Source organism: Hyposmocoma kahamanoa, unplaced genomic scaffold (assembly GCF_003589595.1).
Source record: "Hyposmocoma kahamanoa isolate Upper Pololo Valley unplaced genomic scaffold, ASM358959v1 82, whole genome shotgun sequence".
In the NCBI taxonomy this organism is placed as follows: domain Eukaryota; kingdom Metazoa; phylum Arthropoda; class Insecta; order Lepidoptera; family Cosmopterigidae; genus Hyposmocoma; species Hyposmocoma kahamanoa.
In genome coordinates, this window is record NW_020654133.1 from 1,163,389 (window position 1) to 1,191,072 (window position 27,684).

At 42.0% G+C, this 27,684-nt stretch overlaps 2 protein-coding genes and 1 long non-coding RNA gene across 3 annotated transcripts; all 3 read left to right on the plus strand.

Annotated features, from left to right (window-relative positions):
• Window positions 1–7,995: 7,995 nt before the first annotated feature.
• Window positions 7,996–16,822, plus strand: LOC113234259 (serine/threonine-protein kinase ULK3-like). The gene is made up of 10 exons (XM_026469558.1): window positions 7,996–8,163; window positions 8,669–8,820; window positions 8,937–9,021; window positions 9,195–9,249; window positions 9,903–9,990; window positions 10,149–10,261; window positions 15,971–16,068; window positions 16,134–16,286; window positions 16,360–16,517; window positions 16,576–16,822. Exons 1-10 carry the CDS (start codon window positions 8,077–8,079, stop codon window positions 16,820–16,822), a joined length of 1,236 nt encoding a protein of 411 aa, XP_026325343.1. The 5' UTR covers window positions 7,996–8,076.
• A 544-nt stretch (window positions 16,823–17,366) lies between these two features.
• LOC113234262 lies at window positions 17,367–18,020 on the plus strand. Its single transcript, XR_003310781.1, has 2 exons — window positions 17,367–17,865; window positions 17,935–18,020. It is a non-coding gene; the product is annotated as an uncharacterized LOC113234262 (long non-coding RNA).
• A 5,082-nt stretch (window positions 18,021–23,102) lies between these two features.
• LOC113234260 lies at window positions 23,103–26,523 on the plus strand. Its single transcript, XM_026469559.1, has 4 exons — window positions 23,103–23,810; window positions 25,216–25,311; window positions 25,583–25,632; window positions 25,711–26,523. The coding sequence occupies exons 1-4, from the start codon at window positions 23,619–23,621 to the stop codon at window positions 26,513–26,515; spliced, it is 1,143 nt and encodes a 380-aa protein (XP_026325344.1). The 5' UTR covers window positions 23,103–23,618; the 3' UTR covers window positions 26,516–26,523.
• Window positions 26,524–27,684: the final 1,161 nt, after the last annotated feature.

Consider the following 27,684-nt stretch of genomic DNA (forward strand, 5'->3'; position numbering starts at 1 on the left):
ACTTGGAAATGGCTGCATTTAAGCGAACACCAAAACTTTGCTTTGAAAATTACGCTTTTTGTAAAATTAACGAATTTATAAAAATTATGATGTTGTGCACTCGCGGTACATATTCCGGAATAATTTAAGTTCGTATTTTGTTTATTTGACTTACCTATAGGCGATGTACTTCGTTATCTTGGTGAATAAATATATTTTGACTTTGACTTTGTCGATGCCGGAGAACGGCCAACGACGACGAGTCACACGAAGATGACGATGGCGGGATGTCTTCGAAGTATATTTTTAAAGAACCAATAGGACACAAATGGTTAATTTAAAAAAATTACAATTTTATAACAATTGTCCAGTGTTGGCGTACACGCATTGAATTGAGGATTAAATAGCGGTGTCTGCTGCTGCATACAAGTATTGCAATTCCTAGTAAACGTATGTTGTTTTGATGGCAATGGAGAGAACCACCCGATCGTGTTATTGTAACCGGTTGAGGAACAAATCCTGAAATGGGCAGCGTTTCTCAAATGAACGCGACTGCACTGCTATCGACATTTGCATTCGCAGGCGCTTGTGTAGGCGCCTACTTGTGACCGAGCCAAATTGTCCTTTTCTGAAAGCAGCATTTTCAAATGAAAGAGAAATAGCCACTGGCTATGCCAACAACACACTCGCACGACTGACGCACAAAAGCGCACGTGTGATATAGTAATTACGACTCTAAATTCATGCAAATTAGGGTCGCCGTTAAATCAACACCTCTTGTAACTATTACATCGCCCCGCGTGTAACTGTACAGGCTGATCCGTAAGACTTAAAAGTAGAATTTTTTTTATTTATTGTAGAATTGTTCATTATTGTTTCACGACGTTTTAACAGGACTTTGTTGAACAAATTAAAAACAATTAATGGCTAATGTAACGAGGTTTTGAACGCCAGATTTTGGGTTTGTGTGGAAGTGACAAGGTACTCTCTGCCGTGTCCTTTCTCTTGAAGGTGAGCGTTGTAATAGTTTGACGCTAATATTAAACGCAGTTAAGCACATTAAAACTTATTCGACGAGTGTGTAAACATAAAGCTATACCACAATTTTCGATCCGTACAAATTTCATGAAATAGTCTTTAAAAACAACTATGGGGAGAGCTTAACCCATAGTCCGCCACATTTGGGGATTTCCCACGTCGCCTAAGGGTTGCGCACCTTCTTCGACGTGAAGGCCATCATGACGCTTTCCTTCATTTGTGAATAACAAATGTACTCAACAGAAATGAATACAATCATTGATACGAGCGGTTGCAAAGATTTCAACTATCGACCGTTGAATTGAGAAGCTGCCGTTCTCACAATGGGTCACTGGTCGGGTATTAAATTGCAACGTTAAAAATATACATCAACGGTAACGAAACGAAGCCTGTGGCGACACTCCAGAGTTTCTCCTGAACATTCTTAAAAACATCTGAGACATTCAAACGATACTAGAAATACATTTATATACCTGAGGAGTTGAGGATGTATAAAGACATATGAGAAGATGCAACATCGACCCGTCTCTGTGGGAAGATTTGGCAGCACTGCGGCCTGAATGGCGGGGTATTGCGACGAGGCAAGTCTCAAAGCTGAACTCGACGCGAAACGTGACGAAATAAAGGCCCGCCCACCCTTCGCTATTTACTATAATTACGTTGGCGGTGTAGTTCCGTGTCCTCAATGTGCACGAGGGTTCGCCGCGGAGATTGGCTACGTTAGTCATCTTCGAGCGCATCAGCGCCAACTCAACTAGGAGTCGAAGCGGTCGCCGTGACCAAACACGGTCGGGTAGAGATAAAAATACAAAGAAAAATAACAATACAAATTAATTCTTGCCGTTTCAATTACTAAGTATCTTCTGGTTAAAGAAGATCATTCCGTACTGTAAGCAGCAGCCTCGTTGGCTGGAAACTTGCTAGGTCCAAGTTCGATTCCAAGCAATCCCGAGAGATACATTTTCGAAGACGTACGAAAAATTTCAACCTATTTTTGAAAGCTATTGTGTTTTTTCTAATCCAGGCACTCCTCTTGCAGTGCCACGTGTTGTTATTTAGTTCAGTGCTGTTATATGACGACACCATATGAATATACGGCGGCCTACTTTAGCTAAGCTCTGCATTTTATTTTAAACAGGCATTTAAGTATTTATTCAACGGCTGCGCGTCGCCGACGGCCCACCGAGACATCACTCGACTGTTACTCGTTCAATTAATTAACACGTGCAGAACGGGCCGAACAACTGAGCTTATCCAAGGAAATTGTATTTGAGAAAATCCCAGCGAAGGATTTGTGTGGGTTCCGGCGACGCTCACGCGTGATTGTGTCAGGCGAGAACTTCATTTAGTTTTATGGCAAATGACCTAAAAGCTGGGACTCGGCGAGCTTAGACAACTCCTGTACGGCCCACGTGGTTAGGAAATAAATGAAATCACATTTCGTTCACCGTTTTTATATTTATACCAGGTAAAAAAAAGAATGCAACATGCCACAAGTGCGACAGTGCGACCCCTGCCTCCCAGTAAAATTAAGCAGAGGACACATATTTCCAATTGGTTATTGAATTTTTTGGCCGCGCTCGCCACTTACATTTTTGAACTGGTTAATTTAATTAAGATCGTGACATTTTCATGAGAAACACCACGTCGCGTCGTTTCGTTCGCCACGAACATGCCACTGCTAGGATCGTAGCCTAATTTCAGTTTAAACTGCACTAGTTAACAGCGGAGTAAGTTGACCATCAAGTTAACGGTGTTGAACTTTAACAAAGCAATTTCTGGTTAGGTTGTTGTCAAACGGACTGCATGCGCTCTGTCGATAAGTTCAACTGCACGCTGTTGCTCCCGTGCGCCTAGCACAGGAGTACGGTGTAAAAGTTGACATGGAAATGGAAGAACTAATGTCACCTCTTTTACCATTGTTACGACGGTCACGGTTATCTGAAGTAAGATCAGATTGCATACAGTCGTCGTTATCGTTGACTATGGAAGCCAATCACAATTTATGACGACACGAAAACATCCTGTTGTTATTCATACTACCGATGACGTAGCTACTCTATATGGATTAATTGATTATTGTTATAAGTATTGTAAGTTAAAAAATTATTTTAGATATGCTGTACTCAAGATTACGATGAAAATAAACTAATAAAGAATGTTAATTGCTGCCTTTGATTCTCGGACTATAATAGTTTATCAATTGCACAATAAACTGTACGTGACCACGAAAGAAAGCTGTTTTATATAATACCAAGTGACGGGGTGAACAAGTGGTGCGCCTGTTGGTAAGCGACACGCCTGTTCATAACAGTTGCAGTGCCACACGGAGCTTTAAATCGCAAAGATTTGGAGGACATTTGAAAGGCACTGCCACTGCGCTCGTCACGACGTAAGTTGAAAACAGACAGACATAAGTCGACATGTCCCATGTGCTTGTAATTTCACCAGCACCCTTACTCTTCAAAACCGAAACGCAATAATGCACACATTACTGCTTGGCGGCAGAAATAGGTAAGGTGGCAGTACTTTCCAGGACGAACTTTCACAAGGAGCTCTACTGCTCAACAACATTGTACGAGTGTGTCGACTCACGACTGCACGCAGTTGAACGTGTTGACTGCAGACTTCCAGTCCGTCTGATAGCCGCCTTAGCTGGAGAATATTCTATGACTCAAAGGTCGAGGCGCAGCGGTCTCCCTAAGAGAATGTCCACGTCGCAATAAGTTCACAAAACTAATAAACGTACAGGTAAAATTAATGCAAGCTCTCATTTTTTAACTTGCAAATGTAGATGACGAAAGGTTAAACAACTTTCAACGAAGGATTTTGTTTTTAGCGATGGCCAAAGTTCGCTTAGATAGTATTATGTTTCTTATAATACAAATTACCTACTTACCTTACAAAATCGGCGTAAAAAATCTGACATTTTTGTTTAGTTTTTCTTTTTATAATTCTTAGATTGATTCGCCAACTCTGTTACCCAAAACTTTATTTTGTCATTAAAACTCGTTTGCCACCACCCTCCCAAAGTAACAATTAAGTAGTCTGTGTCCGAAGTAAAATTAAAATTTTCGTACCACCACGACGCGGTAAGAATTTCCCATACGAGAAACAAGTTACTTTTACCATTCGTTACCTATCTTTATTACAATAAAAATACATTTAATGACACGGATATTTTTGATACCTCATTGAACAAATTTGAGATAGGCATTCACGACACAGCTTGCGTGCAAAGCCCGGGGTCGCGGGTTCACATCCCGGTTAATTACAGTATTTCCTTAGTTTTATTTCCAAATTTGTTGAAGCACTAAAAAAATGTGTGTATTTGTTTCTTTGATCCTTAAGTCCTTACAACCTATGTTATTGCTATTTAACAGTAATATTCGGTACTCGTTGTCTACATTATAGTTTTTTTTCTGTATTTATTAATTTTGTAATTACTGTTTGCACCAAAATAAACAGAAAAGAAAATCAAATATCAGCCAACTCCTCCTTTTTTTAAGTCGGTTGATAACGAGTGATATTAAAGTAAATGTTAGAGCAACAGAGATGAATGAAGACTGCGTAATTCGGAAAGATTCGAAAAAAACTATTTGTGATCCCGCAAACGACGCCGCGGGCAACAAGCCTTCGGTAGGTGCGTCTAACCATTTAAGTAGGGCTTACCTGCTCCCGTGGCTGCGCTCGTGCCGGCCCCCGGCTCTGTTTCTGACCCGTCATCACACCGTACATTGTCGAATCACTTCTCTACGCTTTGGATTATCGAAACCCAATCTCGCTGAGGCGAGTTGACCGCTTTAGCGGGCAGAAAGATAAGGTAGGACAATAAGATAGACCTCAACGAATGGTACACTATGATTGGAACATTTTCTTTACGAAATGTTTCAGACAATCGCACTAATTAGGTAAGTGTCGTCAAATAACACTCGAAGAGATTAAAAGGTTGACTACATTTTAACCGTCGATATCAACAAGAAGAGGTAATAGTTTTCTGGCGGCAAAAGTTGTGCGCTAAAACTTTTAAAACAAATTACCAAACAGGCACAAAAAACACTACCCACAACGAAAGTCAAAATGAAGTGGCGACAAACAGTTCCCACAACAAATAAAGTTGGACCTAGGGTGTGGGAATTGTGGGACGCGTTTCGCGCGTTTCCGGCGCGGCCGCTCGCCGCCCGCTGCTCGCGCTCTGACCACACTGTGGCACTTCGCTGCGGACGCACAACGGTGGCCACGCAATCCGAACATACGGACACGTAGCCATAGTAGTAAACCATAATTACCCAGATGTTACACTCATGTTGTATTATTGTTCTTACATGTCGAAATGGATGATTACATTTCTTGCATCATTCAGACCAACGTAAAAATATGTATGGTTTGGTTCTGAACCTTTATTAATTTCACCGTATTTTCTGCGGTCTGTGGTGTATAACAGCGATGAGCGATCCGTTGAAAAACTTTAATTTCGGACGCGTCGCGCCTTTACTACCTGGCTTGCCTTACCTATTTATAACTTGCTTGCTATACACACATACGTCGTCGTACCGCACCGCACTCCGCCTAGTCTAAAGATACTTTGAAACATTCCTTTATGATCATTGACTTAGAAATAAATGGACGACGGGTCTAATACAAAAACCACGAAATAAATGTCCCAAGTCAACCTATTTAAACGTAGTGACATGTAAAGGAATATGAAAAAGCTAAAACGTTGAATTTAAATTGTAATGTCATCGCAGTACTGTCTAATTTTGCTTGCTTCGCTGTCAGTCGAACAAACGAAGACTAAAGCGTGAATGACGCTCTGTGTACGATTTTAACGCCCTATAAGTTCGGACACTTTTTAGCGCGGACCCGATGTCCATATAATTGTAAGTCAATGTTTATGATCATGTAAAATGTTTATGGCAGTTTGCCTTCTAACTTTAATGAATTGGAAGAGTTTGCAAAATAAATAATAACAATTTTTAGCATCACAAATAATAACAATTTTGTCAATTCTGAATTACTGAACATGTTCTTCTTTTATTGATTTAGTAGCAGTAGCTCCTCCTTGTGAAAAAGTTCGCCCAGGGAAGTACTGCCATCTTATCAATTTCTGACGCCAAGCAGTAACGTGAGCACATCGAGTTATACTCGATTTGTGAGCATTACTGCGTTCCAGTTTGGAAGGGTAAGGGTAAGGATGCTGGTGAAATTACAGGCATATGGGACTGGCCGCAACTTAAGTCTCAGGGTGACGGGCGCAGTGACGGTGCCCCTAGGATTTGCGATTTAAAGAAAAAAATGGGCATTTCAGTCTTACTTATAATTCTTACATCGAATTTGAAACCAAATAATAACCTCAAACAATTCCTAGAATTTGGTTCGCCTGCAATTTTGTTTCGATTTCAGATTAATACTAAAATAAATTAATTGTTACTATCAAATAATAAAACGTCAGTTCAGATGTTTATTTGAGTGTTTTTGCTTGCTAAGATATGGCTAGGTATTAAACCTTCAATATTATGTAGGCCGTTGCCCGTTGCCCAGCACTGAGACAAACTACCTCCGTGGCCGAACGGTTACCATGCCGGACTGCCACGCAGAGGTCCCAGGTTCGATTCCCGGGCCGAGAGAAATATTTGTATGACCTACATTTATTTCTCTCGTGAGTTTGGGTGTAATTTGTGGTTGTCTATGTGTGTGTCCATGGCACCCGCGACACAGGGTTTCCCTAGTGCGGGGCTATGTTGAGTGTGTGCGTTATTATTATTATTATTATTAAAACTGAGACAGAAACGACTTATATATGTATATATCATTCATCCCAGTTTGGGAGCTAGGCACATCTCGGCATCTATTTTCTTTCTTTCTATACTATAAACAAATACGACCTACAGTATTTATATTTTGCACTAAGTAGATTCTTGGATAGCAGTGAGACGTACCTACATACATCTAAATTATGATAGTGACCTACACAACACACAGAGAAGCCGCAACTCATGGAATGTTCCCAGACATTTGCACGACATGGACACATTAGTGCATTGCAGTATCCTTGCGACCAAGCTTTACCGCACTCCTCTCATCACACATGACTCTTATAATTATCATCGCAAGGTCCATTTTCCTCTGAACCTAAAGAAAAACTAACTTTGAATGATTATAAACATTCCCTGTCACATAGTCGCTTGTCGATATGCAGCTTTATTGTGCTGCTTGTAGTGCTCGTTTTGGAATGAGTGTGTGTTTAAGGATTTCACAGGACGGTAAGACGGTGGGAAGTAATTACGGCCTCGCAAACCATTGGCACCAACAGTGAGCATTTAATATCATTGGTGCCAAACCTACGAGGCGCCTCTCTCAGGCGCATTTACGATTTTCGACGACTAGCGACCTAGAGATACGACGATTAGGCCATAGTCCACGATGCTTGCTGACCAATACGAGTTGGAAACTTTTCACAGTCATATCTGTCTTTCAGTTTGGTGAAAAACTTCTGGAATTTGTGAACGGTTAGAATGTTCTGTTTGTTTTTCTGTTGGCTCATTTGCAATAGGTAAGAAGTCGTGGTATAATCCACAGACCAAATAAAGTGGTTTAATCATATATGTTTATGATGTATGCTACCTATAGTTTAGGTTGTCTAGCAACGAGTTATTGATGACACTAGCTGTCTTGTATTAGAATATGGTTGTTTTTCTTTACTGTTTGATATGTAATTATTTTAAAGAGTTTGTGCTAGACACAATAAATGACGTGTATTCAAAGCGCATTCTGCGTTTTATTCCAACAGCAATAAAAAACTTTTTCCAAATATTTGTTTGAAATTTGAAAAGCTCAAGGAAGATCTTTGACGCATAACGCCATCTACCTCAGGGATTACCACATAAAATAGACATAAAATATTAAAACAACTTCTGAGTATCCAAAGCCCAACTAACAAACATTTAAAAAGTCAAAAGTCACAACAAAAGATGACGTTTCGTTATCGCAAAAAAATGGTTTGATCCCAGATTGCAAAAAATGTGAAATATTATTATTAAATTGTAATTTTTGTGAGAAATGGCGTTCCCAAAAATAGAGGGATATATTGTGACTGAGAAATTAGGCTCGGGAAGTTATTCTACCGTGTACAAAGCTTATACAAAGGTAAACAAAAAGCATTTTCAATCGGTAGTGTAAATTGTCCGTTTTCTATTTATTTTGTGATTATTTAATCAAGTTACTTAGAAAGATAATCGCCGCATAGTCTCTAGATGAATACTGAATACATTCTTTGCCGTTTTATTTGTTTATTCATTGTAGATGTTTAAGTTTTTGTAAAGGAGTTTCATTGTTTATTTCTTTCTTGGTGCTATATTTTATAAGAGCCCATGGTTTAAAGGCAAGTATTTTAGTTTGTAAAATACTAATAAAAATCCGACGGTGATAATAGGTAAGGTGAAGAAGAAATAAACTATTTTAATTGTCTACGTAGTTTGATAGAATTATTAATATTTTTACACAAGATAAAGACATGAATGACCTAAATACTGAATTGATCACACAACAATTCCGCAGCACGATTCACACTTTGGAAAATTATCAAATAAAAAATATTTACAGAAATAAAATGTAGACAAAGTACAGTCATGTTGTATGATCGCTCTTGCAGGTGGGCGGGCGTCAAGTGGTGGCGATAAAGTGCGTGGATAAGGCGCGCGTGCGCGGCGCCGCCGCCGACAACCTGCTCTCCGAGATCCGCCTTCTGAAAGAGCTGCGCCACCCACACATTGTTGCCATGCATCACTTCACGTGGGACCAACGGTGAGACCACTTGCCTACCTTTCTCTAGTTAGGCAAAATTTAAAAACCCACACTCCCCTTGGTTACAAAGGTACCTTGTCTAGCACACTTGTGAATATTGTCTTTGTTGGTGGCAGAAACATTTACATTATTATGGAGTATTGCTGCGGTGGGGACCTCTCCAAATACATACACCGCTACGGCCGTGTGCCAGAGAGACAGGTAACGTAAATATACTTACTATTTACCACACATTTTTATTAATTTCTAAACCATAAACATTTTTTGGGTATAAAAGTTCTTTCTTTGAACTCGTCATTCAGGCTTAACTTGCTGTTGCACTTTAATCACATTGAATCTCATGTATTCTTTTAAAGTGATGAATTTCTTTGCAGGTGCTATATTTTCTGCAACAGCTCGCATCCGCGCTCAAATTCCTCAGAGAGAGAAGTATGCTATTTTCCAATTTCCCTAATCTGACACAGGAGATAATAAAAATCGGTTCTCACTACTCAAAGTATATTGAGAGAGGAAAACGCCTTGAATTGGAGAATAGCAAAATCAACCATTAAAATAATTGCTCCTTATAATAAAATTTAGGTGCTATGTATTTATAAAAATGAATCTACATGCGTGGACAGCCACCCGTAGAGGTGGATGATTTTCTTCAAAATGAAATGGGACCACAATGGAGCTACCCTCTTTCCAACAGAAAAGAATCATGAAAATCGGTTCACAAATACCGGAGTTATCGCGTAACATACATACAAAAAAAACATACAGTCGAATTGAGAACCTCCTCCTTTTTTTGAAGTCGGTTAAAAATAACTCAAAATCTTTCAATGCGCAATCCACAGACCTACTAAAGAGTCACATTGCAACACGTTACAACTCTAATAATTGAATAAGTTACTATATTCCAAGATCAGGTGCCTAGTTAACAATCCTCGAAAAATATAAAAGTAAAATGCAAGAGAATTTTCTTAAATCAATTTTAAGATAGTAATTGTGTTGAAGGAGATTTGAGGTTTAGCCGTGTCTGCAATGGAACCGTTTAAAATCTATATGTGTGGGCCATATTAAGCAATAACATTAAACGACAGACGTGGCGCACATGGACTTGAAGCCTCACAACTTGCTGCTGCAGCGTGGGCAGGACGGCAAGAGGATACTCAAGCTGGCCGATTTTGGGTCAGTGTAATTATTTATCCTTATTAATTTTATTAATTTCTCGAAATTGTTAAATTTGAGACATTGAGGATCGAGGGAACTGATGTCAAAGGGCATTTTCGAATAGCAATATTCGAACCGGGTCGAGCGACACTGAAATGTAATAATGTACTGTTCAGCTTCGCGGGCGTGATGGAAGGCATGGCCATGTCGGTGCGCGGTTCGCCGCTGTACATGGCGCCTGAGATGCTCACGGGACGGTACGACGCCAGGGTCGACCTCTGGAGTGTCGGTGAGGCTGTTCTGTTTCTATCATTTTGGGAAGCTTACAAACCATACGCGTTATTATTGCACTGAAGTGGTCTTCGGGCCTCGGTGTTCTTCAGGTTGCACCGTTTAGGGCCGACAGAGCTCCAAACTGACAACAGCGTTCGTTACCGTACTTATACAATGGAATAGAATATGTTTACCCTTTATAAGGCAGCGGGAATAATTTTCCTAACATGTTTTTTTTAATTGTCGTAGAATAGATCGAGTGACAAGATTTTTTTAGTAGCAACATTTTATTGCGGGTTGTCAGGGGGTCTACTCTCGATCTCCGTCCGAAACAATTACTGTGAAATAAGTAATATTCGACCAAATTAAAAGACAGGTATCAAGTATGAAGCTTCATTCGCATCACGCGTCTTTTCATTTGGTCGAGTATTGCTTATTTGACAGTAATTGTTTCGGACGGAGATCGAGTTTAGACCCCAGCTCACTTTTTTAACTGATGACGGGGCGCCAAAATATTTTTTGTATCTGAGACGTTTGAAAATTTGAAATCGGGTGAATTTAGGTACAGTCATAAACATGAGATACCTGACCCCCTAACGTGCTCAAACCGACCTTTTGGTTCTGAGAGCCGTCTTACGTATTGAACAAAGAAAAAATTAAAGCAATTTCAATTTTATTTTTTATTGTATTGTTTTATTGTAAATTGGTCGAGCGGCTTGTTATATAGACTGCCAGTTACAATACCCGTGGTTCGATTCCACGAGCGCTATTTTGTTTTTACGTTATATTTTTAAAAGTATTGTTTAACTTTTTAATGATAACGTTCACAAATCCCAATATTTGCTCACTAAAAATTGCCTAAGGGTGGGTAGATATTATTAATAAAGTGTAGGGTGGGTATGGATAGATTAACAAATGACGAAATCGCTCTGCAGTTTGCATACGATCGTGTCTTCTGTGATTACGCGTTGTTCCACGTTACGTTCCCATTTACCTATTCAATTTTAATTATTTTCAAAGTTTTCTTTCTTGTTTTAATATGCCGCACTTAATGGAATTATTAAAATTAGAAATTATTGTTCTGTATGAACAATAATTAGATACACCTATCCAGACGTTAAAAACAAAAAATATATAATAGCCATAGCTAAATATTATTTTATTTTTAATGTGACTCGAACCGTTATTTTTTTTGCGTGGGGAAATTCTCCTGGGATACCTCTCCGCCGCGGGAGCAGCGGGAGGTTATGCCGGTTAGGCCGACTTCTACCGGTTAAAACCCCACGATGACCTTCTCGGGTGCTCTAATGGGAAGGATCCGGGATCGACTTTGCGCACCGGAACCCCCCCAGCACCTAGGAGGAGCTACGTCCTCCCCCTCCTCTCCTCGCGACGAAGCGGGCCACCCCGCCCCATCGTCCTCATCGCGGCTGCCTAACTTACTGGCGAACGAATCCCCGCTCCGATCGCCCGCAGCCGCGAAGGTACGCCGCCACCGAGCGGGATCGGCCCTCTCCCGATCACGCTCGGCGACCTCCTTCTGAAGTATCACCGCTTCACAGAAGGAGACCACTGCCTCATGGGACTCTTGATCCGCCAACATAGCCGCTACTATGCCTGGCGGAGAGAGATCTCGCCCGATCCGGGCAACCAGGATGTTCCGCTCGGAGGCCCATGCGGGGCACTCCTCCAGCGTGTGCTGGGCGGAATCCTGGTCCCTCCCACAGTGGTAGCACTGCGTCGTCGACTCGCGTCCGATCCGATTTAGATACCGAAGCATCCGTGCCCGGTGAGTATCTTTGTCAGTCGGAACGTAGTGACGCACTTCCGCTGGCTCAACCAGACTTCGAGGTTGGGCAGGATCGCTGCGCTGGCGCGAGATCCACGGTTGTTCCAGCCTCTCGCGCCACTTCTCGAACGCCCGTCAGCGCTCCTGCCACAGCACTTCCGGCGGCGCAGCTTCTTCCGCCTGGCGGAGGTCCATCTCCGCCAGAATGTCCAGCGGGGGAAACCGCGCCAGGACAGTCACCGCGTCAAAGGATATAGTGCGGTATCCGCCATTAAGCATGGCTCTGCAACGCCAGACGCCCGTCAGTCGGTGTGGCCACGGATCGCACCACCCCACCGTGTAAACGGCGAACTTCCTCCGAAGGGCCCCCCAGGTTGGGCAGCAACCGGTGCAATGCAACCGCCACCCTATCGATCCGGGGAACCAGGCGCCGGAAGTGCTCCTCAAAATCCCAGCGACCGTCCAAGATGAGACCCAAGTAGTTTAAGTACTGCCCCACCTGGACGTCGACGTCACCAACGCGAATCGAGAATCTGGGCGGTTCCCTCCCTCGCGGGAGTTTTTGGAAACCCAGCTCCTCGATTTTTTCGACGACGCAAGAAACCCCGAGCTCAGCGAGCCGGATGGTCCTCTCGAAGTCCTCCCCTCCGGCGAGCACCACGGTGTCATCAGCATAACACACCAGATGCACGCCCGGGGGGAGTGCGACCCTCAAGACAGCATCGTATGCGAGGTTCCAAAGGAGTGGTCCAAGGACAGACCCCTGCGGAACCCCACACACGACCTCTCTGCGATGGCTTGCGCCATCCCGACCCGGGTAAATGTGACTCGAACCATGCCTTAATTTGCAAAGCAATCCGTATACCGCTTGACCACGACGTCTTTACTAAAGCTGGTTGAAATTTGTATCCTGTATTTAAGTAAGAACCACAGACATATATCTAGATAGACGCCGCAAGTGTACTTACGAGGGTGGTCCGATAAGTACTTAGCCTACAAAAGAAAAACGAAAATTTTGGAAAAGTGACAATTTATTTTTCAACATAGTCTCCTTTTAGCTCGATACACTTGACCCAGCGATACTCCAACTTTTTTAGCCCGTCTAAAAAATATGTTTTCGGAAGGTCTGCAAAATAGGTCTCTGTAGTGGCAATAACCTCCTCGTTCGACCGAAATTTCTGCCCAGCGATTGACTTTTTTAAGTTTGGAAACAAAAAAAAGTCGCAAGGGGCCAAATCTGGAGAATAGGCTGGATGGGGCAGCAGTTCGTAGCGTAATTCGACCAATTTGGCCATGGCGACGCCGGAGGTGTGAGCCGGTGCGTTGTCATGGTGGAAGAGCACTTTCTTCTTTACCAAATGGGGCCGTTTTTTCTTCAATTCGACGTCGAATCTACCCAATAATTCGGCATAGAGCCCTGTGATCGTTTTTCCCTTCTCTAGGTAGTCTATGTAGATGATACCTTGTGAATCCCAGAAAACCGTGGCCATCACCTTTCCGGCCGATGGGACAGTCGTCGCCTTCTTCGGAGCATGTTCGCCAGGTAAAGTCCACTGTTTCGACTGTTCTTTGGTCTCTGGTGTGTACCAGTGGATCCATGTTTCGTCAACAGTCACGAAACGACGCAGAAACTCCTTCGGATTACGCTTAAACAGCGTCAAACCCTGCTCCGAAGTGGTCACACGGTTGCGCTTGTTGTCTGGAGTGAGCAAACGCGGCACCCATCGCGCTGACAGCTTTCTCATGCCCAATATTTCATGTAAGATATGACCCACTCGGTCTTTTGAGATGCCTACTGTCTCAGCTAATTCGCGCACCTTCAACCGGCGGTCTGCCAATACGAGATCATGTATTTTAGTCACTTTATCCTCCGTGGTAGCCGTTTTCGGGGCACCTGGTCGTGGCTCATCAAAAACGGACGTGCGACCACGTTGAAACTCATTAAACCAATTTTTGACGGTCGCCATCGAAGGAGCAGAGTCACCGTACACAGTATCCAAGCGTTCTTTGATTTCACTGCGTGATTTCCCCTCCAAAAACAAGAATCGAATTACCGATTATTGCTCTTTTTCCATTTTTCTAAAAATGGCGGACACGACTGCTTTTACACGTGGTCAAAACAAAACTAAAAGTCCGATTTGACTGAAAATTTAACAATGGCCGACTAGGTTAATGTACTATACGATAGTGACACTATTTTGCAATAGTGGCGCAATCTGGTGGTGAGGCCAAGTACTTGTCGGACCACCCTCGTATACTGGCGTACTTCACTTACTTGCCGCTGCTACACTTCAGAACGCGCTCGACCGTCGAAAATGCGAAAAATGCATAATTGTGCCATTATAAACTGCAAAAGCACCATAACTGTGGGTAAACGGGTAAACAGGGACAATTCCTTCCACGGGCAAGTGATTTTGTAATCAGAAGATGCATAATTTATTTTAAAAACAATTATTTTGGTTTTGTATGAATTTCGAGAAAACAAATATGCAACTCAGTGTATGCCTCATGTTTGTAATACATTGCGGCTTTTACTTGGTGCGATATATTTGTGACCCTTTGTTAATACGCCATGAATATCGAACGAACGCACTTTTGCATAATGCATTCAGTTTCTGTGGTACGGCCGCTTGTACATTTTTTGGCCAAATTTAACATTTAGTGATGTATACGTTAGGCAACACTGTTCTCGATTCTGATCGATTTTGAAAACAAAGGGACGATAATTATTATGATCTTAGCAATATTATAAATATATTCTATAACTCGTTTGTTATGACATTTAGTAAAGTTTCGTTTTTTTTTTAATTTATGATTGTCCGAATATGGTGAGCAAAAAATATAATAACATACTTCGCCAAATATGTAGTACGAGTAATACAAAAAATATATAAAATGCGCAGAGTTAAACTGTGCGCTGTCTTTACAAAATCCTGGAGTTGGTCATGGCATCGAATGAGTTCGTTGCTTTCAAGGACGACGGTTGTCTAGTTGATCCGTTGTTTATCAAATTAAGTAAGTTTTCATTATCTAACTTAATCGATAAGATCTTCTATAACAAAAAGATGTCATATAATAAGCTTTAAGCATTTTATTGGAAGGACAATAATTTTTATATTTGAAGTCGATTAAAAATGAAAGTCTTAATTTTTTTAAGTCACCAACATTTTTTGAAAACAAGTAAAATAAAGGACTTAACTATCTTATTCTAGTATTTTTACTGTATTAATATTACGGCTATTTGTGATCAACAAATACTTGAACAAAAATTATTCTATTTAGAATCGATTAATTGAATGGAATACGCGTACGCGTACGCGTATTCCGTTCAATCAATCTATTTAGAGCGGAAGGAGGTTTTCCATCACTAAATAGTTCATGTGACGTCATAGTGGGTATAAAAAATGTGCCACCTTGGTTTTCATACAAATTGCTGTATTTGCGGCGTCTATCTAGATATCGCATTGCTATTACAATAGTGTTACAACTCAAAATAAGTTAAATTCAAGGTTATACCATTGTTGAACGTAAAATTTGATTCTCTACACGTCAATAAAATCGTCCTTAGAATATTGTAAGAAACAAGTAAAAGATATCGACTCAACTCAAAATGAGATACGTTTTATGTGAGTTAGTTCTGGCCAAAACAGTCCTTATTCAAAAATGTGAAACTATTTTTTCTCTTTTATTTTTAAATATGTATATTTGGTAAGTAGGAAATAACTTATACATATATTTACACAGATCTTTCACGGGAAGCAAAAAAATAATTAGTTTTTTGTCGATTCTGAGAAAATACACTTTTTGAGTTAATACACTGTTGTATTAACAGTGCGATATGATATGTCTGTGGTAAAGGAATATTTTTTATTACTATAGAAACAAACGTGTCAAAAGCCATCTTGTCAGTTGTAGTTTAAAGGGTGTTCGGCGCAGGTGTAATAATGTACGAGTGCCTGTTCGGCGCGGCGCCGTACCGCAGCGCGACGCTGCAGCAGCTCGTCGACAAGCTGCAGGGCCACGCGCCCATCGAGGTTCGCCACTCGCTTCTCGGCGTCGGTGTCGTGCCTTCGCTCGCTGAAACGAAGCGAACCCGCAGGTGCCCCGCAACGCGGCGATCTCCTCCGGCTGCCGCGACCTGCTGACGCGGCTGCTGCGCCACGACCCCGACGAGCGGATCTCCTACGAGGAGTTCTTCGCGCACCCCTACCTGGACCTGGAGCACATGCCCAGCAAGGAGAACTACGAGAAGGTGGGCCGGAGGTCGGGGGCGGGCCGGCCGCGGGCGGGTGGCGGACGCTCCAGCGGAGACGCTCTCTGCGCAGGCGGTGGCGCTGGTCCGGCGCGCCGTGGCGCTGGACGCGGCCGGGCGCCTGCGCGAGGCCTTCGCCGCGTACCGCGACGGCCTGCGCCTGCTGGTGCCCGCCGTGGGCGCGGAGGGCGACGCCGTGCGCAGGGGCGCGCTGGCCGCGAAGCTCTGCAGGTGCGCCGCTCGCCGCCCGCCGCGGCCGAGACGCGCCGCGACCGTCCGCTTGCCGCAGGTACATGCAGCGCGCGGAGGAGATCCAGCGGCTGCTGGACGAGCCGGCGGCGGCGCGTGGCCCGGGAGCGGCGGTCCCGTGCGATGTCCCGGCGGCGTGCGGGCCCCGCTGGTGCGGGAGCGCGGCCTCCGCGTCGGCGTCGGTCGCCGCGGGGGCCGACGGCGGCGAGGACGCCGGCGCGCCGCACCGGATACTGGCAAGACTTTTCCTCCAACGACGAAAATTCAAAAACGAAAAGTTTCCTTAACTTTATAATTGCACTTCGTTTCGATCCATTTTCAACAAAAAAGAAACTAAGTCGCCGACCCGGCCGCGGAGGTTCAGTGATGGCCGATTGTAACGCCAACTACGACTCGATTAATTAATTGAACGAGTCGATTTGTCCAATTGAGTCATACTAGCGGTTTTCCTTACATAACCTATAACAGCATATTATTTATAATTTCCGAAATCTTCATTTCAAACCTTCCGTCAAATCCTTACACTTAGATACCCGTTCGATTGCGATTGAAATATTGCATTATAAAAATCTTAATTGAATGAACCGAATGATTTTTTTCGTACAGCACTATGCAACCATAGACAAGTCACAGTTGTATAATTCAAAAATAACCTCACTTTTGGAATACCATTTTCTAAATACGACTTTAAGATGCTACTCAAATGAATATTGTTGAAAAAACGTGATGACGTATCAAGTCGAAGCCTTCGAAATACGTACACGTGAAAATATTACTTATTCAATTTCTTGGTGATAGCTTTCAAGTCTATCCACACATATCCGGGCCGTGGCCGGGACGTGGACGGGCCGCGCTCCGGCAGGGGCTCAAAAAAATACCGTTGTGTATATTTTGTATAAACTCGTTTACACATGTCCGTGTCCGGGCCGGGGCCGGGACGGGCCCGCGGCTCATACAAACTAGTACGTCCACGTCCCGAGCACGGCCCGGATATGTGTGGATAGTCCTTTAGATTTTTAACCGCACTGTTTTGTTTCCTTCAACAAGAGAATTAAGAAAAGAACACGAGTCGAGAAACCAACATTCGTTTAATCAAAATATGCACCCGTGCCGTTAATACTACACAAGCTAATATTAACAGCACCGTCAAACGGTGTTAAAGAAAGTGAAACGCCAGGGCCCGACGCCGGCGGAGCCCAGCGAGCCCAGCGAGCCCGCCGAGCGAGCCGAGCCCGCGCCGGCCAAGCCGACGCACGGCGCCCTGTCCGGCTTGAGGAAGCTGTTCGCCAGGAACGCCGTGCCCTACCTCGAAGCGAAGGACTCCAGCGTCGTGAGTCCCGTTCGCTCGGCGCGCGCTGCGGCGGCGCGCGGCGTCGCTTCACCGCCTCCTTCCGTGCAGGCGGGCGACGGCGGCGGCGGCGGCGGGGGCGGGGCCGGGGCGAAGGCCGACTCCGACGCGTGCCGCATCTCGTGACCGCCGAACCCTCGCGGACACCGGGCCCCGAGTCACGGGACAAGTGTACGCTGATCCTCCAAGAGGCGAAAACGCAAAAACGCAGCATTTCTTTTTTTTTATAATATCCACCTGTGTAACGGGACGAACGAGTCGTGCGCCTGATGGACACGCCTGTCCGTAACAGTTGCGGTACCACTCCAAAATTTAAAATGCAAGAATCTGAGGGCCACTGCGGTTACCATAAGTTGACAAACCCCATGTGCCCGTAATTTCACCAGCAGCTTGATTTTGAGTGCCTTTCCCCATCGGAAGCTGCGTCTTTTCCGAATGGAGGCGTGTCATATTGCGGATGCGCCGCCCGAGTTCCCGATCAGACCGACTCCGATTTGCATTAAAACCAGAGCCCAGCACCCTGGCCCGTCCAAACCGGAACCCAGTAATGCTCAGTACTACTTGGCGGCAGAAACAGTAAGGTGGCAGTACTTCCCTGGACGAACTCTTTCACAAGGAGCTGTACTGATCTGTAGTAATAATAAAACTTCGACTTGCGGCGTCCGCTCTTAATTCCAGTAGCATAATTCGCGCTGCGGCTGGCTCTTTCCTATGTGTCATTTTGTACGAAGAAATTGAATACCGCCGCTTTAAAAATATCCGCTCGTTAATGCCATTGTATTGTACATATATAGATTTTATTTTTATTGTTTACAAGATTATATTTTTAATTTGTGATCGTACGTAATTTTTGCTCATTTTGAAACAGACGGCGTTTAGTTCTTAGTTAGATTTACTAAAGTTTTTATTTTAAAACTAACGAAAAATACGCAATACGGGTCGTATTCCAGAACTCTACTCAATGTTCAAGTCAGGACTTGAGTATGATTTCAGGCACTGGAAATACGACCCTAATGGCAAGGACTTGAGTATGATTTCTAGTGCTTGGAATCATACTCAAGTCCTGACTTGAGCATTGAGTAGAGTTCTAGAATACGACCATAAGTTACACACGCGCATTTTGTTGCGTAATAACGCTCCCTGGAACTTGCCACGATCGAGAATAATAGCGCGCGCATAATTTCCCCCGTATTTATTCCCTGGATCTCTCCAAAAGCCTTCAGCAGTTCTTTCGACAACTGTACTAAGAGCCAAAAAATACACGAACTGCAAACATAATTATTATTTGTAAAAGAAAACACGAATTGTTTATAATAATTTGCCCCGTGATGAAAACGATGTTGTATTTTGTTTATTGATGTTACGCTGAGTGTGTAAATGTGCCCTTTAATAAATGTATCAATTTTAACATTGTTTCATTTTAGGATCTTTCTATTAGTGAACTTTTCAGTACGTTGTGTGACGTCTACACTACTTTACGTCAATAAAACAACACAAGGTTGGTGTTAACGTGCGCGTGCGATACGTTCGTTCGTACCTATGTCTAGCGTAGTAATGGCAGGAGCGGGCGGGTCGCAGCGTACCTTATTTTGCATACACCACAGGTTAAACAAACGGAATTTATTGGCCCAGAATCATTGACTTACATTATATGAACGTCGGGTCCGCGCTAAAAAGTGTCCCGAACTTATAGGGCGTTAAAATCGTATACAGAGCGTCATTCACGTCTTCGTTTGTTTCTTCTGACAGCGAAGCAAGCAAAATTAGACAGTACTGCGATGACATTACAATTTAAATTCAACGTTTTAGCTTTTTCATATTCCTTTACATGTCACTACGTTTAAATAGGTTGACTTGGGACATTTTTTTCGTGGTTTTTGTATTAGACCCGTCGTCCATTTATTTGTAAGTATGTGCCCTGAATGCACTATTTCAATGGAACGAAATTCGCCTTCCTCTAGCGTGACTAATCGGGTATTTGAAAGAAGGATGGCGACGTCCCATGTATTTTATGACCCAGTGTTTTTGACGACGTGTATTAAGGAGACCTATTAATTTATTTATTTATTTATAAGCAAACTTAACAGCTATTACATCTTCTATACAATTGTAGATTAAAAACTTATAAAGCCAATTATAAAGTTTGACCTTTTAACATTTATATTGACGTTACTTAAGCTATTTCTGAGATGTTATACAACAGTCAAATTTTCAAAAATTTTTTTTGCTTTTTCAAGATTTGAAAAAGCAAAAGAGAAAAAAAAATGAAATACCAAATCTTTCAACTAAAATTCACATTAAAAAACAATCTTATTGTTCTTCAAGATTATACGACTTTAAATTGTCTTTTACAATCATTAGATCATTGTGTAATTGAATTTGTTTGTATGACGGCTTGTGTGTGTTTGTGTGTGTGTGTGTGTGTGGAGGGGTGATAGTGGGAAGTTTTGCTCTGTCTAGTTGTTACTTATAACTTATAACTTGGGGATGCTCTTTCAAAGCGTTAAGGAACTGATTGCGTGAATATTTGTGATTCATTATCAAAGCATCAAAAAAGCTAATTGAGTCTATACTTATAGAAGCTGGGGTTATAAAGTTGATAGGTACAGGTTATGTTTATAACATTGTCCTGTATTTCGCTTCAGATGTTCGTAGCAGCAGAAAACAACAATTTTCAGTTTGTTCTCAAAAAAAATATAAACCTTCCCGAATATTCCCAAATCTGCTAAACTCTGCCACATTTATAATAATATAACTTATCATGTTCTGCAGCAATGAAAATGAATAAAAATTAAATCTGCCACAAATGGTCACACTGTTCTCAACTTAAAGGTGGAAAAAAATAAAGGAAGGTTCTCAATATCAATGTGACCCTTAATGGAAACTAAAGGACATGTTATGTTAACATATATGTATAAATCAGACGTTATATGTATATGATGCATTTCGACGTTGAAAACATAAACATATATTATTGTCATTGTTTAACTCTTGCAAACCGTCTAAGCCAAAAGTTATCGCATTACATTGGTCTGTGTCAAACACGGGAATTGAAAATACGTAACGTCATCTTAAATGCCAACCTAGTCCATGTCGCAGTACACGAGGTACATGATACGGTTGTCAAAAGGAAGTACATCAAATGTCAAAACAAATGTTTTCCAAGTGTTTTATTGAATTATTCGCATGTATTGTAATAAAATGGACAAAAATATTGACAGTGAGAACAATTAAGTATTAATAAAAATTCGTCGCTACAGCATTACGGGATGTGGCATTTGAAAAAGCGAAGATCGACCGAATGTAACATTGTACAGCCACGTGTTATTTTTCTGTCACACACATCACACAAAACCCCAAATATCTCATGTGATTAGACATATTTAAGTAGTTTATTCATAAATCTTGCCAAATTTTGCTTTGATTTCTTCAGATTGCCTATTTGTATGTATATTTTGATGATTGTTGTAAACGATTATTTTGAGATAGTGTTGTTCTTGGAAGCGTACATGTTATCGATATTCTGTTATTAAAATAATTCGCTACGAGGTTTTTATTATTATTATTTTTACTATTTCAAGTTTACCTACAAATCAAAAAGAAAAAAGTATGGTTGGAAATCATACCGCCGTATTATAGTGCCGAATATAAACATTGAATCACAGATCATCTTCAATTTTATTGGCTTCATTTTGAAAAGTCAAATTTTAACATAACTTTGAATATAACTGGATTACATGATAATACAATTCCATCGTTAGGTTTATTGGTAAATAATTTTATATTTAATTTAGATTAAACAAGACTCATTTACTAGGCGTTCTCTATTCCTGAAAACAAAATTATCCACTCGTTTCCGATTTTTTCTCACTGACTAACTCTAACTTTTTGTAAACTTTTTAATTGTGAATAAAATAAAATAAAAAAATAACTACTAAAAATTCTTATTTTATAAAGTCAGCAATACAAAGACCATGTTGGTCTAACGTTGCCGGGTGAAGGCCAATACCAACGACGTATAGACAGCCTATTTGTCTTGCCTTACCTGGCCGTCGTTCGGTGTCACTCGCCTATCTGACCGAGTGAAGGCGAGCGCTAACGTGTATAGAACTCGTTTGACGTGGCTTGTCACAACTCGCAGTTGCTCGTGACTACTTGTTTCACATCGGAGAAGTGTCGATTTTTCTGCACAAATCAAAGGCGCCCGGTCAATAGTAGTCAATTGACATTGTATAATCAGACATTTGCATGCCATTTAATATATGCGAAACATATTTATACTAACACGGTATCTTGTTACATCTCCTGTTATACCATGTTTTAAGCAAATAAACGTATGATAATAATATTATTATTGATAATATTACTACTTTCATTTATTTCCAAAAACGGAAGTATTAAAGATTCACTTAAATCAGTCACTGATATTAATTCTATACCAATGCATAAATACAAAAAAGCTTACACTATTTGGAATCTGTTTAAAAATTTCTCTATGAAAATATGAATCTTGAGGTTAAAAATGTGTAGGACTTATATTTCAAAGTTTCTCTTTTTTATATACTGTCAAAATATTATTTTTTTCTGTGCTAATTCACTTTTCGTAATATTTGAGTATTTGTAAACGCAAAACAATAAATTCAAAATTTCATGTGACATTCCCGGATATTCCCAAATAACCTAAAATATTCCCAAATGGAATATTGATCTACTTTAATTAAATGTTTGCATGTCGATAATGACTTATCGATAGATTATAGTACGACACTAAACAAATCCGCCGTTTGTTCGTTCAATTTTTGTTTAGGTATCCACGTTCATTCCGTAGTTAGTGCCACAGATAACTGCTCACGACGCGATCGCACGAGCGGCGATACGATACACGATGCGAATAGCGAAGTGACCGTTTATACATGCGTGTCGTGCATCGCATCGCCTATCGCACGAACGAATGTGTGAACGTGTTTCAACAGGTTTCAACCTCTCGACACGATTGTTTCGACGATAGTGTAAACGCGGTGTCAGATTACAAAACAATAGGAGTATTTTATTCTGACAGCAAAATGGTGATATGTGAAGAGGCTGTATGGTAAAACTTTTGCCAACCCAAATGAAGGGGTGAAAAGTAAAAAAAAACTTTTTTGACAGCTTCTGAAATAACTTTGTTTTTGTGTTGCATTTTAAAACATTTCTCGTAAATTTGGTTCTTTTATTGTGCAACAATGGAAATAGTAAATTTGTTTAACATTGAGTATCAAGAAGAAATAATAGACCTTGTTTAGTATTAAGGATATTTCCACCGTTATTGTAAAGTGAAAAGTGTATTGCATAAATATGACTATATTTTGGCCATTACCATTACTTCTTTAAGCCCCATTAGCGCTAAAAACTCGTAGCAACCTACCATTTACCATCACGAGTTTTACGAATTTTTTCCAATATTTTCAGCTCGACAGTTGACCAAGTTTCGGCAAAAAACATTGAATACTCCCTAGAGCGATCAGAATAATTAATATTAGCTATATGGTAGCTCTGAGCTACAGAACGACTGGACGACACCCGCTGTTCTGGAGAACCGTATATTTTGAACAGTATGAAGGTAGACAAGTTCTAGTCAAGTCCTGTACAACGTAAACTTTCCATATACCTCACTGGGTGTCTGCTGTCATTTTAATATAGCAATGGCAAATCACTGGCGGTTTAGTTCACAGTAATTAAAAGGCCTTTGCATCACAATGACTGAGAGAAACTATGGCAGTGTTGACAGTGAGAGTGACTTTGATGCAATTGGTACCATCCGAGTCCTGAGCGCGAATGCAACGCCGTTTTGCCGCGTATGCATGCGTGCTGCACCCGAGGAGAAGCTTGTGCCGCCCCGCAGTGTCTCTGCTCTGGCCAACATGCTGCAGCTCAACAATTTATGGAAAGTGAGCTAAAAACAATATTTTATTATTTTACATAAGAGCCAGGGGATCACACAGTTTACAGTGCCACCAATATATCTGTAATATGGGAATAAAAGAAAGTAACTGTTGAAATAGCAACACACTACGCATGAAATTAATTTTAAAAAACAGGTTGGTGGCGCTGCGGATGCAAAAAAAGCTAGCCTGTAATGGTGGTACCACTATTAACTTTGTATGTTTCTAAACCAAGTAAATATTTGAGTCAAAATGTAATTTGGTTACTTTGGTACCACCAACAGCCGCATTTCTGTTATTTATTTAAAGTCAAAACTGCACCGAGTTCTAGCTTGGACTAAATACCTGATGGGTTTTGAAAGGGAATAAGTCGGGTGCGTGAACGCAATGATCTCGGGAACGGGTGCCCTAAATTGACTGAGCAGCAGCAATCTAGTTCCCGGATTATAAAGTGCCTTCCAAAGAATTGCGTCGCGTGTCCGCAGCGTGGCGCGGCGCCGGGCGAGGTGTGCGCGTGGTGCGAGGCCGCGGCGAGCGCGGCGCTGCGCGTGGTGGGCGCGCTGCGCGCCGCCGACGCCGCGCACGCCGTCGCCGCCGACCGCAAGCGCTATGTGGTCTGTCTCGCTGCGTTGCACTCGTACTTTTGTTGCACCATCAAATGGCCACAATGTCGCCTTTAGCCAAGCAGCAGTGGTTCACGCTTGTCTAAAAAATGCCTTATCACTGTAGCCTGGACTAGCCACGACTTGTAGCCTTTTTGAGTCAGTTCTGATTTATGTTTGAATTTAGTACACAAGGATTGGCCTGCTAGCGTCGGACTGAAACTGACCAAGGATTAAATTATCTTCACTTTAACTGGATAAACGCCATATCAGCTCTAACAACGTTTTTACTAGTTGCTTTTTGTTGACTTTTGATGTATGTCTATTGGCATTTATTATCACAATAATCTTAGTACAGAGTACTTAAAAAACCGACCTCAAAAGTATCATCTATTTGCCACGTTTTATTGAAATATCCCCTAGTTCGCCACTATACAGGACTTGACACTGGAGATAATAAAAATCGGTTCTCACTACTCAAAATATATTGAGAGAAAACCGCCTTTAATTGGAGAATAGCAAAATCAACCATTAAAATAATTGCTCCTTATAATGAAATTTAGGCACTATTTATAAAAATGAATGTTCATGCGTGATCAGCCACCCTTACAGGTGGATGATTTTCTTCTGAAATGGGACCACTATGGAGGTATCCTGTTTCCAACAAAAAAAGAATCATGAAAATCGGTTCACAAATACCGGAGTTATCGCGTAACATACATACAAAAAAAACATACAGTCGAATTGAGAACCTCCTCCTTTTTATTTTGTTTTTTCAAAAAATGGACTTGTATTGTTTTGTTTGCCAGAGAGTGAGAACGCTGGCGCGTGTCAACGCGAGCGTGAGGCGGGTTCGGCCGCGACGCATGCGCACCACGGAGATTCTACTCGTCACCAGCAACGAGGTCAGTGTTTGCCTGCGAATTAAATCATACAGGCCATCTTGTTCAGGTTTCATTTTGTAGGAAAGAATTTTCAAAGTTCTGTAACACAGCACGAGCCCTAAACAAATTAACCGTCGAATTGTCGTCTGTTGCTCTTGATTATTGGTTTAAAACTATTTACTATCAGCAACTTTTTGGACTCTCACGCGGCGATGTAGAAGTTCCAAAATCTGTATATAGAAAATATGCTGCCTGTTGAAACGTTTCCATGAAAATGCCGGTCGTGTTACAGATGACGGCGCAGCCGCAGCCGCCGGCGCCGTGCGCATCGCCCCCCGCGCCGTGAGTGTCCGCCCCCGCCCCGCCCCGCCCCGCCCCCGCGACGGCCGCGGCAACTCTGCTTCGTTGCTTTGTGCGCAGGTCGCTGCCGACATGGCGCCAGGACATGCAGACGGTGTTCATAGACGACGACGACGACGACGCGGTCCCCCCCGCCCCCTCCAGGGGCCCGGCACCGCTGCCGCCTCCGGCGCAATCGCTGGTCTTCGCCCCGACCTTACCGCCCGCGCCGTCTGCAGTCTGCGTTGCCCCTTTCGCGATGCCCGTTGTGTCCCAACTTACAGTGCCGCCTCAAAGTATAGCATTCACGCAGCTGCCGCAGAGTGCACCGGTGAACATATTGATGAGCAACGGCGGTGTGCCACACGTGCTCCTGCTGCCGAACCCAGGGGTGAACGTGATGAGCCCCAACCCGGCACCCTCGACCACCGTCACGTTCGACGTGGACGCGATTCAAAGGGTCAACGAAGAGATGGTGTTGCAGGAAGCGCTCATTACAATGAATCAAGATTTGCACGAGCATAAACGGAAAAGAATGAACTTTGCAAAAGAAACGCGAGATAACACAAGTGACGTTCCTCTGTGCGTAGTGGCCAACGTTGTTGGAGGGTTCAAAAGCCCTCCACGGAACGCTGATGCGAAGGAAACGAAGCGGCCGGTGTGCAACAGGGACGAGGTGGACCGGAAAGAAATAAAGCAGCCGATGCACAATGAGGAGAAAGCGGACTGGATGGAAATGAAACGGCCAGTGCGCAACGGAGAAAAGGTGGGCTTGGAGGAAACAAAGCAGCCGGTGCGCAACGGGGAAAAGGTGGACTGGGAGGATAAGATCCCGATGGATGTTATTTCTTTTATGGTGAGTGAAAAGCTTCTTTATGAGTACTGAGAATAGAACCCTGACTTTCAAAGCTTAACTGCTAATCCTCGGAAGAGGCCCGTCTCAAACAAGACTTCCGTCTTGTGTCACGAAGCGCCATTCATTTTTTAGTATAATAGTGAATGGCGCATTTTGTGTCCACGCGAAGTGGAGCACAGCTGTGCGTGGATATCAGTGTACACTGCTTCTACTCGTATTTTCTCAATGTATTGTTCTTTCGTACCTTTTTGGGTGACTGAAAAGGAACTTATTTATATTTTTTATCATATTCCTTTAAATATTCTTCACTGTCCCAATTGAAACACCACAAGCTACAGAAACACGTCTTTGGACTTTTTGAAAATAGTCTTCTTGTAAAAACAACAAGTAGACGCTGTAAATTATCCATCGTGTCTGTGACTTTTGCGACTTTCCTCGCATTATATAGTAAATATAAAATGTAATAGCAACTACAGAGTTGCTCCACCGGGCGCTTTCAGTCGAAGTCAACTGGAAGCGTCCGATCTTTACCAAAGGCAAAGGACAACTGTATAAGACCTAACGATAGCCGAAACACGAAGTTTGCCCAGAGACATTGAGAAAGTACTCTGTACACTGTACTGTTTTTTGCAAAAATAGCTTCTCCGCTCTACTTGACTAAACGATAGGCGAAATCAGAAATATTTATTGTATTTATTCGTAAAATGAAGGTGTTTACTAGATTCACAATTCTTACCCAAGTCAGGCATATAAAATGTCTTAAAATTACAATTCAATTAAAATTGATTACAATTTTATTTGCGAAAGATTCGATTTGATCTTTTTAAGTATTATAACATTGTAATAGCATGGTGTTTACCATGATATTCATTACCAAGATTTTCATCAATGTTTAGTTAAGTTACTTCACTAGTATTCAACTATTCCTTTAACACAAAGATCGAACACAAAGAAAAATTCCTCTGACAGGACTCGAACCTGTGTCCATTTATTTATTTATTTATTTATCCCATATTGCACATGTACATAATAAAAAGTTCTTACAATAAAATTTGGTATTGTACATAACCCAGTCAGGGTGTTGCTAATAAGCTTAAAAACTAAATCTATAAATTATTAATAAAATTTAATTAATTTGAATGAAGTGAGCTTTCCGTGAGTCTCCTTTATTTTTCACACATAAACTCTTTTATCGAATA

What these genes read in the sequence shown, in the direction of transcription:
- LOC113234259 (XM_026469558.1), top strand. Translation starts at nt 8,077, where the DNA reads ATGGCGTTCCCAAAAATAGAGGGATATATTGTGACTGAGAAATTAGGC. An exon ending in GGTCGACCTCTGGAGTGTCG is followed by an intron (nt 10,262 to 15,970) that starts GTGAGGCTGTTC and finishes TGTTCGGCGCAG; the next exon opens with GTGTAATAATGTACGAGTGC. An exon ending in GCAAGGAGAACTACGAGAAG is followed by an intron (nt 16,287 to 16,359) that starts GTGGGCCGGAGG and finishes CTCTCTGCGCAG; the next exon opens with GCGGTGGCGCTGGTCCGGCG.
- LOC113234260 (XM_026469559.1), top strand. Translation starts at nt 23,619, where the DNA reads ATGACTGAGAGAAACTATGGCAGTGTTGACAGTGAGAGTGACTTTGAT. An exon ending in TACTCGTCACCAGCAACGAG is followed by an intron (nt 25,312 to 25,582) that starts GTCAGTGTTTGC and finishes GTCGTGTTACAG; the next exon opens with ATGACGGCGCAGCCGCAGCC. An exon ending in TGCGCATCGCCCCCCGCGCC is followed by an intron (nt 25,633 to 25,710) that starts GTGAGTGTCCGC and finishes CTTTGTGCGCAG; the next exon opens with GTCGCTGCCGACATGGCGCC.